This window comes from Macaca thibetana, chromosome 8 (assembly GCF_024542745.1).
Source record: "Macaca thibetana thibetana isolate TM-01 chromosome 8, ASM2454274v1, whole genome shotgun sequence".
NCBI lineage: Eukaryota > Metazoa > Chordata > Mammalia > Primates > Cercopithecidae > Macaca > Macaca thibetana.
The window spans coordinates 48,794,853-48,814,516 of NC_065585.1; the positions used below are offsets into that span (position 1 = coordinate 48,794,853).

At 44.8% G+C, this 19,664-nt stretch overlaps 3 protein-coding genes across 51 annotated transcripts in view; 2 read left to right on the plus strand and 1 right to left on the minus strand.

Moving 5' to 3' along the window:
- LOC126960839 (cytochrome b-c1 complex subunit 7) overlaps positions 1 to 19,664 on the plus strand; it is a 1,171,628-nt gene that overhangs the window by 1,076,360 nt on the left and 75,604 nt on the right. Inside the window, exon 1 of one of the 49 annotated variants that reach the window (XM_050800594.1) lies at positions 1,279 to 1,282. The exons of the other annotated variants lie outside the window; for them this stretch is intronic. The gene's annotated coding sequence lies outside the window, so the exon portion shown is untranslated. Of the gene's footprint in view, positions 1 to 1,278; positions 1,283 to 19,664 lie in introns of those variants that run through there. 49 annotated transcript variants of the gene reach the window in all.
- CFAP418 (cilia and flagella associated protein 418) overlaps positions 1 to 19,664 on the plus strand; it is a 1,191,950-nt gene that overhangs the window by 90,866 nt on the left and 1,081,420 nt on the right. The gene's annotated exons all lie outside the window — the stretch shown is intronic.
- PTDSS1 (phosphatidylserine synthase 1) overlaps positions 1 to 19,664 on the minus strand; it is a 71,318-nt gene that overhangs the window by 8,225 nt on the left and 43,429 nt on the right. The window contains exons 8-10 of the mRNA XM_050800517.1: positions 18,271 to 18,383; positions 15,199 to 15,264; positions 6,375 to 6,474 (exon numbers count right to left, since the gene is read on the minus strand). Coding sequence (XP_050656474.1) covers positions 6,375 to 6,474; positions 15,199 to 15,264; positions 18,271 to 18,383 — 279 coding nt within the window. The remainder of the gene's footprint in view (positions 1 to 6,374; positions 6,475 to 15,198; positions 15,265 to 18,270; positions 18,384 to 19,664) is intronic.

Below are 19,664 nucleotides of genomic sequence, written 5' to 3' on the forward strand. Positions count from 1 at the left end.
ATGAGACACAGATCAGACCACATTGTTTCCCCACTTAAAAATCACTGGGGCTCTGACTACAGCCGTGCAAAGCCCTTCCTGAGCAGGGGACCCTGTCCTACTCTTCATCCAACTCGCTCTCTTCACTGTCACTCCTCGAACAGGTCACCACCTTCGTGAGCCACTGGGCACTCTCACAGCTTCCTGTCTTTGTATGTTTGTCCCCCGGCCACCGGTCACCTGTATGTCGCAAGTCTTTGTTTCTTGAACTCATTCCTTTATTCTCCACGAAGCTGCCGAGTACTTCCTATGCACCAGGCACTGTGCTTGAGACAGTGGGGCCAAAAGGATGACTTCAACTTATTCTTTCTGAGCAAGGAGTGCAGTGTGGAGAAGACAGATAGAAACAAAACAAATTCCACTGCACTGGGGTTAGAACTGAGAGTTACACACAAAGTGCTACTGGTCCCAAGGAGGGAGCTATCTACTTGCCTTGGAAGTCAGAGCATATTTCATTGGGGGGGCATATGTTTAAGTTGGTTTTGGGGTATAAGTTTCACCAGGTAGATAAGGCAGGGAAAGTCTTTCAGATCAGGCAGAGAAAACAGCATGAGAAGGGAAAAAGAAGTCTGAAAGGATGACTTGTTTAGGTAACTACCAGCAGAGAAGTGCAGCCTGAGAATAGAGTACACGTGGACAGATGTGATGGCATGCTCCCACTATGAAGGTCCTGAACACACGAGCAGATTTCATAATTCATCTAGGAGGTTTCGTGGTGGGGGGCCTTCTTCCTTCTTGAAGTTTCTTCCTGTGTGGAGGAAGCTTCACTGCTTCCCTCCACCCCTCACTCCTTCCCTGGGGAGGAGTCACACCTTGACTGGTGACTCTAAAGCCAGCATTTCCTGCAAAAGGTGAATTCTCAGTAATGAAGATGCTACTCTGATCCCCATATCTTTCCTCTATCTTGCTTATCTCTTACTTATTTTTTAACTCAGGTGGGGAGAAAGATTGTGTTATTGTGCCCTCCCAAGCCCCCAACCAGAGAGAATGATTCTTAGCAGAAGAAAGAGACTGAGTTCTGAATTTGGAAGATCATTTTGACAGCAGCAAGGAGAATGGATTTGGAGGGCAGAACGGCAAGAAACTGTGTGCTCTGACAGCCGCAGGGGCAGTGGGAATGGAGAGCAGATGGAGTTCAGCTACACTGTCGAATTAACAGAGCTTAGTGACTTGCTGATTCGAAGAGTGATGGAGGACAGGAAGCAGCCTCCAGGTTTTTAGCTGGGGCCTGGGAGGTTGGGGGAAAGCCAGCCATGCACTGCAACCCTTAAAAATCCTGCTCACGTATCACCAAGGAGCCTTCACTAACCCCAGCATGTGTGCTGCTCTAAGTATCCTGTAGCCTTATGCACACAATCTTTTATAGTATTTATCACATATTAACATAATTAATTTGCATGTCTAATTGCCATCTGAACTCACAGATCCTTGGAGGGCAGTGATGAAGAGCAGTTCCCTACAGAGAATGTCTGGGTTTGAGTCCTGGTTCTGCCACTTAACTACCTATGTGACCGTGGGCAAGTTAGTGAGCTTCTTTGTGCCTTCGTTTCCTCATCTATAGAAGAGGGATAAGAAAATACCTTCCCTCAAAGTGTGAAGATCAAATGTGGAATTCATGAAAGTGCTTAGAATAGTCTCTGGCATATAGTAGGCATCAGTAAATCTTATCATCGTCATCTATCTGTGTGGCTAGAGCCCCAGGCACAGCACGGAGGAGCACTCAGCAACTGTCTGTGAATGAAGCCCGGACTAAGAGGTCTGCACCAAGTGAAGCAGAGGTCAATGGGAGCATAAGAAATGGTGCATGTCCTCAATAAGTTACAATCACACAGACATAAAGGCTAACCCATGTAAGGAGGTATATTCTAAGTGTCAAATAAGTAACCGAAAGTCTCTAAAACTTAAAGAGAAATTAGAGGGGTCCCTACAGTCTGGGTGACTGCTATGGTTTGAATGTCCTTGCCAAAACTCTCCTTGAAACTTAACTGCCAACTTAACAGCATTAGGAGGTGGGACCTTTAAGAGGTGATAGGTCATGAGGGCAAAGCCCTCATGAATGGATTCAGGCTGTTACCTTGGGAGTGGGTTCTTGATAAAAAGCATGAGTTTGGCACTTCCCTCTCTGTCTGGTGCACTTGTTTCTGCCTTCTGCCCTTCCACCATGGGATGACCTCACTGGATGCCAGTGCCATGCTTTTGGACTTCCCAACCTCCAAAACTGTGAGTGGAATAAACTTCTTTTCTTTAGAAATTACCTAGTCTGCAGTATTCTGTTATAGCAACAGAAAATGGACTAAGACAAAATTGGTACCAAAAAGTGGGGTGGTTACTATAACAAATATTTGAAAATGTGGAAGCAGTTTTTGAACTGGCTAATGGGTAGAGGCTGAAAGAATTTGGAGGCACAGGCTAGAAAAAGCCTGTATTGCTGTAAAGGGAGCATTAAGGGCGATCCTGGTGACGGCCCAGAAGAAAAGAGGGAAAGCCTCAGTCTTCTTAGAGATTGCTTAAGTGTTCATGACCAGAATGCTGGTAGCAATATGAACAGTCAAGGCCATTCTGATGAGGTTTCAAATGGAAACGAAGAGCAAGGATTGGAAAGTGGAGTAAAGGGCATCCTTGTCATATAGTAGCAAAGACCTTGGCTGAATTGTGTCCATGCCTGAAGGCTTTCTGGAATGTGCAACCTAAGAGCAATGAACTAGGATATCCGGTGGAAGACAGCCAAGCAGCAAAGCATTCAGGCTACTGTGTGGCTACTTCTGGCTGCATACAATGAAATTCAAGAGGAAATAAATGACTTAAAGATAATTTATAATTAAAAGGGAAGCAGAATGGAATAATCTGGAATATTCAAAGCCTGGCCATGTAAGGAGTGAAAAAGCATATTCCAAACACTAAGGGTAAGGCCACGTGACTCTTAAAGCGATTACCACGGAAAGAAAGAAACCAGGTGCTATTCATCAAGAAAATGGGAGGAAGACCCCTGAAAGCAAAAGCATTTCAGAGATCTTCAAGGCTGCCCCTCCCATCACAGACCCAGAACTCGAAGAGGGCAGAATGGTTTTTGGTTACAGGCCTGGGAAGCCCTTCCCGGGCTCACTGACCAGGGCTACCTAGGGACTCTACTCCCACATTCTAGCAGAGCACTCCTTGGCTGCCTTAGTTGTGGCTCAAGTGGGCCTTGGTGTGGCTTGGGCTACCACTGTGGGAGGGATAAGCTATAAACCGTGGTGGCGTCCGTGTGGTGTTAATTCTGCAGATATGCAAAATCCAAGAGCTGTGGAGGACATGGCTTCCTCCACCTAGATTTCAAAGGATGCGGCAAACTACCTAGAAGACTAGGCAAAAACCCGCCACAGGGGCAGTGCCACTGCAGAAAGTCACTACTAGGACAATGCCAAGGAGAAATGTGGGGTTGGAGCCACCAGAGAGGAGCAGTGGCAGCAGGGTCATCCCCAACACCACAGAACTGTAGGGTCGCCAGTGTGCAACTCCTGCCTGGAAGAACTGAAGCACTGGCCGAACCCGGCACAGCCACAGGGGTGGAGCTGCCGGGCCTGGGGGCCCAACTCCTGCCCCAGGCCAGGATGCAGAACATGGAGTCAAAGGAGATTGTTCTCCAGCTTTAAGATGTAATGTTTCCCTGTTGGGTTCTGGACTTACTTGGGACTGCTTATCCCTTTCTTCTTGCCTGTTTCTCCCTTTTGGATTTGCAATGTCTATCCTATGCCTGTCCCACTATTGTATTGTGGAAGTAGATGACCTGTTTGATTTCACACACTCACGGCTGGCATAGTTCTTCTTGGCTGTGGCTCAAGTGGACCTTGGTGTGGCTTGGGCTACCACTCTGGAAGGTATAGGCCAGAAACTGTGGTGGTGTCCATGTGGGATTAATTCACCTCAGGATGAATTGTGCCTTGACTGTCACTCATATCTGATTTAGATGAGACTCTGAACTTTGGAGTTGATGCTGGGCCAAGTTAAGACTTTTGGGAAATCAATGTATTTTGTACGTGAGAAGCAGGGGTGAGGGGTGGAATGCTATGGCTCGAATGTCCCTGCCAAAACTCATGTTGAAACTTAGCTGTCAGTGTAATAATATTGGGAGGTGAGGCCTTTAAAACATGATTAGGTCATGAGGAGTGCACCCCATAAATGGATTGATGCTATTATTGCAGGAGTGGGATTGTTATCACAGGAGTGTGTTAGTGATTGTGAGAGTGGGTTCCTGATAAGAAGGGTGAGTCCGGCCCACCTCCTGCTGTCTTACATGCTCACTTCCACCTTCCACCCTTCCATCATGGGGTGACCCTTGCCAGATACCATGCTCTTGGACTTCCCAGCTGTTAGAACTGTGAGCCAAATAAAGTACTGTGATTTAATTTCTCTGTAAACTACCAAGCCCATGGTATTCTGTTGTAGCAACAGAAAATGGACTAAGACAGGGACCAGAGAGGACTGCCTGGGTAGGTGGCCTGAGAAGACCTTTCTGGTCACTGCTGCCTGGGGGCAGTGGTAAGGAGGCAGCTGGGAGGCCTGTGATTTGCTGTGGTGAGGAGGGTTGTCTGTCTTGTCTTGGGAGTACTGCCTATCTCCCCCTCCCTGTGGGCAGGTGGTTCTCTGGTACCCAGTGAAGAGGGCACCCACCTCTGCCCCCTGCAGTCAGGTCCTATTACAATTCAGACTTGAGGTGCACAGGCCAGAGATATATCCGAGAGAAGCATGGTGAAAATCTCTGGGCACTTCCGACACATTTCCTTAACCGATTCCTTACATTTAGTCTCACCGACATGGAAAAATATACTCAGGCATTAATTCTGTAGTTTAAATACAAAGGAGATCATTATTCCCCTCTATTGTTCAAGATGAAACAGGACAGAACAGGCTCACTGTGCCTTGGCACAGTTAGGATCTCTAACAAGTAACCCTAAAAATAGATCCCGTTAAAGGCGATAAAAGACACATTAAAAATACAAAGGTTAGTCTTGCCAAAAAAGAGAAAAGAAAAGAAAAAATTAGACCCAAATGTGATTAAGCCTGCAGATCCAATTACCGACTTACAGAAAATACAGAGGACAAAGACATATGTTAAATTATAAGATAGGATAAAAATAAGTAAAATCCAGACTGTGGGAAAATCTATAGGACAAAAGAGCTGCTTTCTTCAACTGATAAATTACGAGGGAAAGAGGGTTAGCGATAGAAGGAAAACCTATGGATTAAGAGACTTAAAAGGCATGCCAACCAATCACGATGGGTGAATGTGGATTCAAATACATTGTTAAGCAAATACAAGCTTTAAGAAAAAGTTAGTAATTTGAACACTGATTAGGTACTTGATGATATTAAGGAATTACTGTTAATTCTTTTTCAGATATGATAATGGTAGGGTGGTTGCATTAAACCTAAAAAGCATCCTGAGCTTCTTTTAGTGATCCATCCTGAAATATTAAAGGTGGATCCGTTCCAAAATAAGTTAGCGGTTGGGGCCGTGGGTACAACATAAGAGGAAACACAATTGGCCCTGAGTTAATAACCGATGATGGGTTCATGAGGGGCCATCTATTCTCTCTACTTGCACATGGCTGAAATGTTCTATGATTATTTAGAAAGCCCAATACATTTTCTAGACTAAGTGAAAAATCTTAAGCTTAAATATAAAATAAGAACTTTTCTTCAAAATAATAACTTCAAATATTTAAATAAAGAATGGCAGTCACAAAATGTGTAACTGGGTGCTATCTTACTTCATTTGAAAGGTGAGGGAAGAGCCCCAGGGCAAAAGAACCAAGGCTTAGGCCGGCGTCCCTTCAGGCTCTTCCCTTCAGAGTGGAAGGTTATATCCAGACTTGGGTTATAACATGGGCCTGGAAGGCAGAAATTGCAGGATCGAATTATCTTCCAAAACATATTTTATTGCCTGTGAATCACCATATGTCCTTTTATATATAAATCCATGTGCAATGATATGTATGTTAAGATGTATACGGCATGATGATGAGAAAGCAAAGTGCACTGTGATCTTCCTTGTCCCTTCATGGCAGTCCCTAAATGTGTAGGCCGTGTAGACAGATTCCCATGAGTGAAGTAAATGCACGTGGGGTATACCTGACGAGGGCACTGGACTGTAACCTGCTCAGGTGACTCATTTCAGATACTGTGTAGGTGTGTCTTATTCTTGAAATTAGGCTGGTGGCCAGTCTCAGACAATTACAACAGAACATCTTTTTATGAAATTCTAAGGAACTTTGACACACAACTTCTTCTCCCTCTGTTTAAAGCAATACTATGAGAGTTTAGCTAATGCTTTTGGGTAAAATGCAATGACTTACCACGCAAAGAAGCCAAAGCACAACATAGAGTATTTGGGTCTTAGAGAAGAGATCTTGTCCAAATTTTATGCAGACAATGGCCTCCAGGAAACCAATGACCCTAATCAGACAGAGAACAGAGGGTAAGTATTAATCCGTCTTACCAGAGGATACACATTAGCCAAAATATGCATGATTGAATCAGAAAGTTCAACTCATCACGTGATTTCTGCCCCAAACACTGGTAGCAGGTACCCCACAAAATAATACTGTTCGAGCCAACGGCATTTATTTCGGAAATGATAAAGAATTTTTCACCTCTGCCTTCTTCCCAGACCAAAATCATGACTCATAAATTTTAATAGCTAGGGCGCTGGCATCACCTAACTTAGTCCCTCCATTGCTATAAGGGTGGGTGATCACGCTGCCTCTGCTGGAACCTTCTCAGGCACAGGGAACCTACTACCTTTGCAAGGTGGCTTATTTTTCTGGTCAAACTCTTTAGCAGTTAGAAAGTTTTTCTCTGTCTCAGGCTGGTATCTGCCTCCTATACCTCCTACCCTGGGTCCTGACATTGCCCTAGCATGTCACAGGTGAGAAAGCATCATTTCAGTGGAGGAACCCTGAAGGCTTTTTTATTGTACTTCTGAAGTCTAGACTGTGATTAAGAGGCTAGCTGGCTGCCACACGGGGTGAGTTTGACCCTTCCAAGGGAGTCTTTCAATAATTTGAAGGCATTAATCACATTCCTTCCCAGCCTTCTAAGAATTTCCAGATTAAATAGCCCCATTTTTGGTGACAATATAAACCCTTTACCTTCTCTTGATATGTAAAAGATTGTGCTAAATACAATTTTTTTGTTTAAGGAAATGCCACACACTTCATATTTCCCCTTTAAGGCATTAAAAAAGCCACTCTTGTGTTCTGTATCTTCATTTATGGCTATAAAAATTGGGCTTTTCTAAAGGTTCAGGACTTGGAGGTAAGAATGGATGAGGTGAGGTTGACACAGTTGGCCATGAGATCCCAGGCAGCATAAGAATAGTGATTTCAGACAAGTCCATTTTATGCATTCCTTGCTCAAGATAAGATCTGGACATTCCAGGAATGGTGTACTCACACAGATGTTTTCTAAAAAGGCAAGAAGGGGCAGGGCATGGTGGCTCACACCTGTAATCCCAGCACTTTGGGAGGCTGAGGCGGGCGGATCACTTGAAGTCAGGAGTTCAAGACCAGCCTGACCAAGATGGTAAAACCCCATCTCTGCCAATAATACAAAAATTAGCCACGCATGGTGGCACACACCTGTAGTCCCAGCTATTCAGGAGGCTGAGGCAGGAGAATCACTTGAGCCTGGGAAGTAGAGGCTGTGGTGAGCCAAGATGGCACCACTGCACTCCAGCCTGGGCAACAGAGTGAGGCTCTGTCTCAAAAAAAAAAATGGCAAGAAGGGCTAAGAAGGCCTTTGGCACCCCAGCTTACTGGCAGACACAGTGGTCACTGCCATCATCAACAGTGCGGACGGCTCGAAACAACTGAAGGCCTGAATGCCTGGACTTAGAACCATGTCAGCAAAGCAGCAAAATCAACAGAAAGTCTCCGGAATGTGTCTTTAGAGAGTCTGGGGCTATCTTTTCCCCTAGCCCAAACCAAACAAGGTTTAACAGTGGTTGGCTTGAATCTTTAAAGCGCTGCTCCACAAAGCGTACCACATGTGAGAAAGCATCATTTCAGTGGAGGAAGCCAGGTTTTTTCACTGTACTTCTGAAGTCTAGACTGTGATTAAGAGGCTAGGTGGCAGTTACATGTTTGGTATTCCAGTCTGTGCAGTGAGGAGACATAAAAAGGATGATTTTATCTTTGGTTGGGACTTCCTGAAAAACTCCTATGCTGGGAGTGTTGAGCCCAGGACATAAGTGTGATTATCTACCCATAAGCCAGAGGGAACACCCTGAGTTCATTATGAAAGATTTCTGAATATTCAACTAGACTTGAGGGTCCCTACTTTTTTTTTTTTTTTTTTTTTTTCAATGGAGTCTAGCTCTGTCGCCCAGGCTGGAGTGCAATGGCACAATCTCGGCTCACTGCAACCTCTGCCTCCCTGGTTCAAGTGATTCTACTGCCTCAGCCTCCTGAGTAGCTGGGACTACAGGTGCATGCCACTACACCCAGCTAATTTTTGTATTTTTAGTAGAGGCAGGGTTTCACCATGTTGGCCAGGCTGGTCAGGAACTCCTCACCTCAAATGATCCATCCACCTCAGCCTCCCAAAGTGCTGGGATTATAGACATGAGACAGCCTGAGGCCCCTTTTAAAAGCATGCTGATTGGCCTACTAAAGCTGTGTTTCTCAAACTTTTGTGATTTAAGACCCATTAAGAACCATGGCAAGAAACATAATTTTCACTGTGATTCAGTATACAGGTGCGCGCGCACACACACACACACACACACACACACTCACGCACTGAAACAAAAGCTTCATAAGACAATTTGCATCCTTATTTCATTTTAAGAAAATACTGGCCAGAACCCAATCATTGGCCTCATAATGACCTGAAGTTTTTTTTAATTTTTTTTGTTTGTTTTTTTAATTTTTTGAGACTGTCCCTGACTCTGTTGCCCAGGCTGGAATGCTGTGGCATGATCTCGACTCACGGCAACCTCCACCTCCCAGGCTCAAACAATTCTTCTACCTCCCAAGTAGCTGGGATTACAGGCTCACGACACCACGCCCAGCTAATGTTTGTATTTTTGTAGAGACATGGTTTTGCCATGTTACCCCGATTGATCTTGAACTCCTGAGCTCAAGTGATCCACCCACCTCAGCTTCCCAAAGTGCTAGGATTATAGGTATGAGCCACTGCACCTGGCCAACCTGAAGTTTTTTCTAAAGACCAGTGCTTTTGAGTTAGTGACTTTAGGATATGATATGCTTCAATGTGCTGAGGATTCTTAGCTAAGCCATTGTCTGTGTGTGTGGGCACGTCTCATGAGAAGGTGGCTAGGAGGAGGTGAGGGGGTCGGCTATGGGATTATATAAGTGTGGAGAGTCCCGGACTGAGGCCTGGGCATGGGAAAGGCACAAGGAAGGGCCAGGAATCAGGGGAAAGGGCTGAGTTGAGGTCAGGATAGCATGGACATAGAAGGCCACCCTTAGGCTTGGCTTTTAGTCTGAGGGGATCCTAGAGGGTCTAGAGCAGAGGGTTTAACATGGTTTTCTCTCTCTCTCTCTCCATATATATATATATGTAATTTTATTTTATTTTATTTTATTTTGAGACAGAGTCTCACTCTGTCACCCAGGCTGGAGTGCAGTGGTACAATCTCAGCTCACTACAACCTCTGCCTCCTGGGTTCAAGAGATTCTCCTGCCTCAGCCTCCCAAGTAGCTGAAACTATAGGCGTGTGCCACCACACCTGGCTAATCTTTTGTATTTTTAGTAGAGAAGGGGTTTCACCATGTTGGCCACGATAGTCTCAACCTCCTGACCTCGTGATCTGCCCGCCTTGGCCTCCCAGAGTGCTTGGGATTACAGACATGAGCCACCATGCCTAGCCAGTTTGCTTAATATATATTTTAAATATATATATATATATATATTTTTTTTTTTTTTTTAATTTTCAGCTTTTATTTTACATATGGGGATACATGTGGAGGAATGCTACATGTGTATATTGGACCCAGGTAGTGAGCATAGTACCCAGCAAGTAGTTTTCCCACCCATGCCTCGCTTCCTCCCTCCCTAGTAGTGAGCAGTGTCTATTACACTGATGTTTATGTCCATGTGTACTCAATGTTTAGCTCCCACTTTTAAGTTAGAATATGCGGTATTTGGTTTTTTGTTCCTGCTTAGGATTATGGCCTCCAGCTGCACCCATGTTGCTACAAAGGACATGATCTCGTTCTTTTTTATGGCTATTATTCCATGGTGTCTATGTACCACATTTGCTTTATCCAGTCCACCACTGATGCACACCTAGGTGGGTTCCATGTCTGCTATTGTGAACAGCATGGTGATGAATATTCAAAAACCTTCTGCTGGCTGAACAGAACTGTGTGAGAAGACAAGAGCAGAAGCAGGGAGGCTACTGCGCTCATCCAGACACGGGGACTCAGGTTGGGGCTGTGGAGATGGTGAGAAGTGGTGGGAACCCAACGATCACATGGGCTCCTGTAACCGCCAGCAACCGCCCCCACCATTACCTCTGGCCCACTAGAGGGAGTCCTCATCAATAGCATCCTTCCAGAAGGCTAACATTACTTTTCTACCAAGACTCAGAGGGCGGCTAGTTTAGGGCTGAGGCCCAAGGCTTGAGCACAGTGGGAGCCTGTATTAAGCCCACCAGTGTGAGACCACCTACCTCCTCCTACCTCCTCACCCCCAGGGGGGCTGGGGGTTCCTCCGCACAGCTCAGCAATAGGTCCCTTTACTCAGTTCAACTTTAAATCTCTTTGAACTTTCCCAGGATAAGCTAGGTGGCCAAATTGTGGCTTAATGGAATTCAGTCAGGGCCTCCATTCCCTGTGGTGCCATCCACCATCCTGTATCTTGATTTAGCAAGGTTAAAAGGTAAATAAACATTTGGGCAGCCTGAGGTGCTTCTGCTGGGAGCAGGCACTACAGATTCCTGACCTAGGGCTGGTTACTGGCGCACGTACTCCCAGCACCCCGATTTGTGGAGCCAGCTCCACAAGGTGGGAAAAAAGATGATGTTAATGCAGAGCCCAGAGTCAGGAGCTCTTCGGTGAGTTGAGTGAAGCAGGCATGCTAGCAGGGTTGTTGTAGGAATCTGGGGGATGAAAGCTCTAGGCTAGTGTGTGTGAGCCAAACCTGAGAAGCAGAAGAGGAGTTTTTGGCTTGCCAACAAGACTGCACGTGGATTCTGAGGATGCCACAGCAATGCCGGGGACATGGAGGCCGGGTACCTGGCTGCTGCATCCCACACGCACTGCTCCACGGCTGCACAAGCAATCCCTGGACGGCTCAGAGGGTGGGTGAGCCCCTCTCCTGGCAGCCAGGGGCCGGCCTCCAATAACATGGATGGAGACGTGAATCCATGTTAGCTCAATGACCACACAATCACACAGGATGACATGAAGCGTTCTCCAAGTTCAGGAGTGAGCTTCTAGTTCTGATTAGCGGGGGCAAAGACACCTTTTTGGAGGAAGCAAGAGCTAAGTGTGGCATAAACAATAGAAACAATTCCTACTGCGCTCCTCTGAACTTTCTAACTTCCAAAGAATCCCTGGGGCAAGGAGGGGAGGGGAGAAGCGGGTCTTGGGTGGCAAACCCAGAACTGTTCTGCTTAGTCGTTTAGATACTTAGTAGGATTTGGGGCAAGATGCCATTTGAACACAGGGAGGTCAGCTGCTAAAAAAACAAAAGCTTTGTAACCACTGTCAGAGCTTCTGAGATGTCAGTGGAGGTGTACTTGAGTGGAGGGGATGGGGTGTGGCAAGATACGGGGAGGATGAACAGACACAGTCATGAGGAGAAGGGGAACTGGCTATAAAGCTATACCAGCAGGACGGCGGTGACGCCCTTTTGCTGGGAAGGGACTCCCCTCCTGACACCTGTTCCCCTGTGTTTGCGCCCTCTTCCTAGAAGGAAGCTCATGCTCATAGCTGCATCTACCCTTTAGACAGACAGTCTGGGCTGGGTAGTGGCCCATGCCTGTAATCCCAGCACTTTGAGAGGTCAAGGTGGGAGGACTGCTTGAGCCCAGGAGTTCAAGACCAGCCTGGGCAACATGGTGAAACCCCATCTCTACGAAAACTAAAATATAATTAGCTGGACACTGTGGTGCATGCCTATAGTCCCAGCTACCTGGGAGGCTGACGTGGGAGGACTGCTTGAGCCTGGAAGGTCAAGGCTGCAGTGAGCTGTGATCACTGACACTCAACTCCAGCCTGGACAACACAGCAAGACTCTGTGTCTCAAAAGAAATAAAATTTAAAAAGAAAGAAAGCCCGAACTATGGGCCTGGAAGAACAACAGAACAAAAGCACAATTACGAGAAATTGTAAGGAGGAGAGAGGGATAGAATGGGAAGTCAACAAAGGGGATTGAAAAGAGAAAAGTGAGAGGAAATCCAGGACAGATGTTGCAGAGGGAAGAGGACAGTTTCAAGAAGGCAGATACTGTATAGAAGATCCGAGAAGAGGATGGGGAAAGGACTGGCTGGTTTGGAGCTGACCTTGGAGACCAGCAGAGGTGGGAACTTATTGTGATGGACACATTAGCAGAGGTGGGATAACAGGCAGCGAGGAAACTGGTCAGGTGAGGAGCAGCTCTGGCTGCCTCTGGGAGGCAGGATGCAGTCCTGGGCCCTCAGGCAGGGTAGGCTCACTCTCCCGTGAGGGTCCACCCCATGCACTCCCAGGAAAAGGAAAAGCCAACTGTGCACTGCTATTCCAGCAGACCCTTGGCCACCTTCCTCCTAGCACTAGGCGAAAAAACACTGCTTCTATTTAAACTGGGCCAATACTCTTTTTGAGGCAGAGAAGCTCAATTCTAATTGGGGTGGAGTGGGGAAAAGACAAAGATGACATAAACCCCACACCTGGGGAATTTGTTCACATCAGTCTGGCCCCAAAACTCCCACCGAGCTGAAGGAATACCATGTGACATCTAAATAGAGAAAGAGCCCACCTTTCCACGTGGCTGCTTTCTCCCTGTCAGGGATCCCATTCCCTTGCTGGATGGCGCCCTCTCTTTGCTGAGTGCAACACCTTTCGTATAAAAGGTTTAAAAGCTCAGTCTATGGCACAACTGTTAGGGATGACATGTATTTAGCTACAACAGCAAGTAATTCATAAAAACATTTTGAGGATACCATGTTTATAGAAGAGAAAGTACCCTCTTCAGGAGAAAAAGGTTGGAGTGCTGGGAAAGAACCCCAGGCGGGTACTCCTAATTGACCTTTGCCTTTCCCCTTCCACCTCCCAAAAGGCAACATTCAGAAAGTCACTATTTAGGGCACTGCTCCCTCTCATTTCTCCACCTTACCAAAGTCTGAGATCATTCCAAAATTAGTGAAAAGAAAGTTATAAAGCAGCTACTAGTGATTAAAGGAAACCACACACTTAAGTGTTTTCTGTTTTGATAGGAGAGGAGATAATGACAAAACGTCGGGGAGATAGAGCTGGGGCAGAGGAAGGAAGTGGGTGGCCTCCGGGGTCAGGAGAGCGGGAGGCTGTGGTTCCTGTTTCACCTTCCCTAGCTGGCAGTGTGGACCGTGCAGGGGGCAGCTCTCATGGTTGTTCACACTCACAGGAGGATCCACTGGGTGTGATTTATGAGGTGGGCTTTATTATTTTTCAGCACAGCTCACTGGTTCTCACAAGATTCATCAATCTTGATATCACACTGTTCCGGGGGTTCTCAATTCTCAGTAAAGCACACTAAGTTAGCCCAATGATCCCTCCTTTGCATTTCACTATATTTTAATCACTTTCAAACAAGCCACAACTTTCTGGGGCAGTGTTTATCACTCTTCGGCATAGTTTACTTTTTTCCTTTTTTTTTTTCCTTAAAAAAAAAAAAAGAGGGAGAGAGAAAGACGAGGTCTTGCTCTGTCATCCGGGTGGGAGTGCAGAGGCACAATCATAGCTCACTGCAGCCTTGACCTCCTGGGTTCAAGTGATCCTTCTGCCTCAGCCTCCAGAGTCGCAGACTACAGGCATGTGCCATCATGCCTGGCCGACTTAAAACACTTTTTGTGGAGACAATGTCTCGCTATGTTACCCAGGCTGGTCTCAAACTCCTGGCCTCAAGCGATCCTCCCGCCTCAGCCTCCTAGATTGCTGAGATTACAGGCATGAGCTGCCATAGTGGAGTTTACCTTTGCCATTTCTCCCTCCGTGTGGATGGTGTTTTATGGTTGTCCAATTAGAAAGAAACTTGTCATGACACGACCTCTCTCTCTGACCCACCTATTTTCCTCAACACGTAAATCGATACAATTCTGTGGAAAAAGAAATCCACTCCACAGCAGAATAAGAAGACCTTGCTAAGGACTTTTAAATATGAAAGCAAAATGCACGTGGAAAGAATGTGTGAGTGGGAGAGAAGAGCTCAAATGCAGGAAAGCCCATTTCCTCCTTGGACAATCCTTTAGAAGGAGCGGCCCGCATCCCTTCTTCCAGGACACAGGGCCCTCACACAAGAAGCGGGAGCGCTGCCTCTGCTCTGTCAGAAATCTGGGAGATGTGTGAATCCTCCCTCCTGCTATATCATGAACAAAGGAAACCAAATCCATCTTATCACCCTTTACGCTGCAACCACTTTGGGTAAGAAAATCAAGCTTACCACACAGAACTTATGAAAAACAAATGACAATGGCCCTTAGTCTTCTAGGGGTCAGGAGGAACCTTCCTAAATCTAACCTGAGTATCAACATTTTTAGCCTTTAAAACTATGTCACCCTTCAGAATCTAGATGACAGCTGGAAACACACACACACACACACACACAGAAAAATGGAAAGGAATGACATTAAAATATTAACAACAATTATCTCCAAATGGTTGACTTCTTTGGGTGATCTTTAGTTCCTTCTAGATCCTTTACTGAATTTTTATCATTGTGCATGTATTACTTTTTAATTGGGAGAATGTACTGTTTAAATATCTGTGAAAAGTAATTTCTTCTCTATAATGGGGGTGTGTGTGTGTATATATATATATATACACACATACACACATACATATAAATAAAATCTTGTCCACCTGCCTTCACAGAAAAATTATACTGAAAGGCTGTTAACACAGGGTCAAGAAATACCCAAAGAAATTTAGGGCTTAAGTGGTTTTTAAATCTCCACAATAACAGATTACTCACCCAAACACCCAGCACTGTGTTCCTACGCGCTTGCACTGTGTGTCGGTGAGGTAAGCGTAGTACTGTCTGAAAGAACAAAGTTGGAATTCATTGAGAGCTGCTGGAAGACCAGCAAGTCAGGACATAATTAAATCACTTTGACAGAGTGAATGTAAAAACCGTCCCTCCGTGTCCCATGTCAGGCTGCCTGGTCTAGTTCTGTTCAAGAGAAGAAAAAGCCAGTGCCTGTTGAAACATTCCTGTAAGAGATTCAGCATTTGGGTTAGGCTGGAGGGAGCGGGGAGCATCATTTAAAGGGCCAGATTATTGTCTGGTCTGAGTGCCAGGGTGTTTGCAACTAACTGATCACAACCATTTACAGATTTCTCTGTTCCTTTTCCACTCCCACTGCTTCACTCGAGTAGCCTTATATAAAAAAAAAAAAACAAGAAAAAAAAAAAAAAACGAAAAAGAGCCAGATTATTGGCAAGGCAGTCTGGATTCAGCGGTAAGACTTCCACAGCCCCGCCCAAAGCAAGCCCGGGTGGGTGTTTCCATGTCTAGCTCCGTGGAGGTGACTCCCGAGAGTGAGCAGCACTGTCCATCGGTTGTCCCCTCTGGTTCTCTCCAGGACAAAGGTTGCTGATTGTAACCAGGCAAAAAATATACAGATTTTTGGCTTTCAGAAACTGGAATGGGACCCCAGCTATATCTCACTGCCATTGAGTGCCAATTACTTGGAATGTTACTGACAAGTTCAGAAAAAAACAGGCAATGACATGGTGCTGAAAGGCTCAGAAGAGCACCATCCGGTAGAAATGTAATGCAAGCCATAAATGCAATTTTAAATTTTCCAGTAGACGTGTTAAAAAAGTAAAAAGGAACATATAAAATCCATTTTATTAATATGTTAAACTAATATTTAAACAAATATATTAAAACATTATAATGAGGTATTTTATATTCTGTTTTGGCCCCAACTCTTCAAAGTCTGGTGTGTAGTTTCCACGGACGGCACGTTTCATTGTGGACCGACCACATCTCTGTGCTCAACAGCCACAGCTGGGGAGTGGCTTCTGTGTGGGACAGCATGGCTTGGAGTCTTGGAAGTACCCCTGAAACTCAAGCCACCCCTGCAGCAGCAGCATCTGAACCAGAAACTCATCATCTTTTTGGGGTCACTGACTCTTTGAGGATTTGACGAAAGCTATGACAAAGGCATAACACTTTGCATTAAAGTTCAGGGGATTCACAGATACCTGAAGCTCATCCATAAACTACTGTCTCCTCACCCCAAAGACCAGAGTGAAGAATTCTAATTATAAAGAATGTAGCTTCTCCTCTAACTTCATATTGTCATGACCTAATATGTCTTGACCATTTTAGCTACTTTACCCTCTAACTGGACCCATTTCCTTATATTGTACTTTATATTATCAGATTAAAAGCATGTTCACTCAAATATCTTCTCAAAGCAGATTCGTGTGAAAGTCTAATAAAGAAGGAAGAAGCTGGAGATGTGGTGTGTACGATTTACACTGAAGCCTCTAAACTCTCCTTTCAGGACCTAACATTTGCTAAATGGGGTGGCTATGTTAAAATCCGTTAGCAGCACGTCCATCTTTCCAAGTAATTTGTCAAAGAACCTCCTTACATGGGAACTGCCTCAAACAGTGTTAAGGGCACAGGAAGTGCCTGATTTTTTAAACAAAGAGAGTTGTGGAGAAATCCATAGGGTATTATAAAATTTTGAGGATCTCTCAAGAGTTCAAAACATTGGATTTTTAGTGTCTAGTTTTTGTTTTGGAATGTTTAATACTGAAATTTTATGATAAATCATATGTAATTTGCTATTCTGTTCTAAGAAGAAACTTCTTTCCATTCTTACTTTATTGATTGCTCTTAATTTTATGAAAGAGCTGCAGTGAATCTTTTCTGAAAAAATTGTAAAGTCTCAAATTAAATTACATTTTAAATGGGTACTCTAAACCATTAAGAAAAAACAGGATTTATGAGATAATGACTGCAATAGACCACTGATCTATGAAGTTTCAAAGGGCTGCTGGCTTACCCACTCTTCTTTTCCATTCTGGTCATAACAAAAAGAACAGATGGGAATGTTAGGCTTAACTCCTCAGGACTTGGACGTGTCTTACTTGGTTTGTTGAATCCAGGATCTGGAGATTTTTTTTTTTTTTTTTTGGTAATAATGAATGATAACAAGAAGAGGTGCTGGCTGGAAGGTCTGTTTGACCAAAGTGTGGATCTACCGTCCTTGGCAAGTAAGGCCCGCTGCTTGTGGGGTTTGCAAGCACATTAAAAATAATGAAATAAGCAATCTTACAGCTTCTGAAAAGCTAACTCTTTTAACTGCTTAGATTATATTTGTACCTTTGGCAGATTTTTGGTCTTGCTACTCTTTAATGCCAGTATTCCATATTAGTTATAAAACCCAAATGCCGTTTCTAAATAGGAAAAATGAAACAAATGAAAATGTTTGCTTTGAACCGCACTGGAACCAGCCTACTTGAGGGATGGTGTCTGAATAAGCCTCACCTCTAGGGCCCCACATGAATCCAGGGGATAATGGCGGGAACACCCAAGCTTATCTCAGTTGTCCTGGAGGACTGCAGGAAGGGCCTTTTTAAAAGGAAATTAAATTAATTGGGTCTGAAAAAGCTAAAAGCCTCATTCAAAAAATAATGTCATTTATGACTTCAGTTCTACCATAAAAACGTTTGCATTTTTCCAGTAATCTCATTTTTAAAAAACTCAGCATCACTATGCTGTTATTTTTTTCTAATATGATGTTATAGGAGAAAAAAAGATCAGCAGTCCAAGACCGTAAAGGAATCTGATGATAATGGATAGTACTATGGTGTGGTGTTGATCAAGTGCTTCCCTTTTTTAATGTCTGGTTAATGTTACTGACATCTGAGAACAAAACATTTTCTTCATATTCTGGATGTATAATTCTTTATGATGATATTTTCATGGAAAATCTGCTAGTTTATGTGACTTTCCTTATGCTAAACAGGACAATCTAAAGCAAGTTAATGTTCTCATATGACAGTCAGGCTTGTGCAGAATTACCTCACTGTGGGAGCCGTGATGCCACCAATAAAGAGAATTCTACCCCAACTTAATGGATGACTGGCTTGGAACACAAAGATATGCTTCAAGAAGAAGGTATTCAACTCAGTCAGCTGAAAAAGACGGAGAAATTAGTCAACCTGGTACCTCGTGCTAATTCAAAATCCTCTATTCTTTAAATAGACATTCTACAATTAGAAATAATTGGTATGTTCAAAGCATTTTCGGAGAATAGATGTGGTCTTCCAAGGGTTGCTATTCAAACTAGTTAACAGCCAGTACATTATGGGCAGGGACCAATTGGAGGCCCAGGGAGAGGTGGTGGGGGTGGTGGATGGGCACGTAGGGGCACAGGATATCAGCTATTTGTCATGTTTCCTCGTTTGTATTATTGTTACTCAGCTCACACGTGTGATCTACTGGGATAGTCAGGAGAGAAATGCTTTCAGCATACAGAAATCATGAAAGCAAACCTGTGCCACAGAACACCTATGCTGCCGTACAGAAATCAGGCCAGGTCTAAGAGAATTCCCACTGTAGATAAGTAAGCTCTTTAATAATCAAAAGAAGCTTGAGGCCATGCGCAGTGGCTCACGCCTATAATCCCAGCACTTTGGGAGCCCGAGGCAGGCAGATCGCCTGAGGTAAGTTGTTTGAGACCAGCCTGGCCAAAATGGTGAAATCCCATCTCTACTAAAGATACAAAAATTAGCCAGGTGTGGTGATAGGCGCCTGTAATCCCAGCTACTCAGGAGGCTGAGACAGGAGAATTGCTTGAACCCAGAAGGCAGAGGTTGCAGGCTGCAGTGAGCCGACATTGTGCCACTGCACTCCAACTTGGGTGACAAGAGTGAAACTCCATCTCAAAAAAAAGCAAAAGAAGAAGCTGGAGACACGTCTGAGAGATGACGATGGACTTGTGCAGCACACGCCTGGGACAGAGCGGATCCTCTACCAAAGGCAGTCCTTAAAAGTGGGTGTGAAGGGTTGGTCCAAGTTTCAGCTGGGAGCAGTAGTCCTTTTCCCTGAGGTTAGCATCTTCATGCAGTTCATCATGATGAGTAGCACAAAATATGTTGTGGCTGGGACATGGCTGCTCTCTGGCTGGATCCCGGATCCAGGTGTGCTCCATCGCATACCACCAGGTGGTTCCACCCTAGCAGCACTATACTACCCTCCTTGACAAATCCAATCATTCTTCCTTCTAATAAAAGAAAGCTTCTGCTTTCCATGACATTGGGCCTGATAAGGCAAAGCTTAATCCCAACCCATCTACGGTCCTGTTTTTAAAGGTACTGACCTCTCCAAACCATGGTGACTACTTACTTAACTATTCACATACACTTCTGTATGCATAAACTCCACTTATTGACATGGGTATTGTCTCTGTGTGA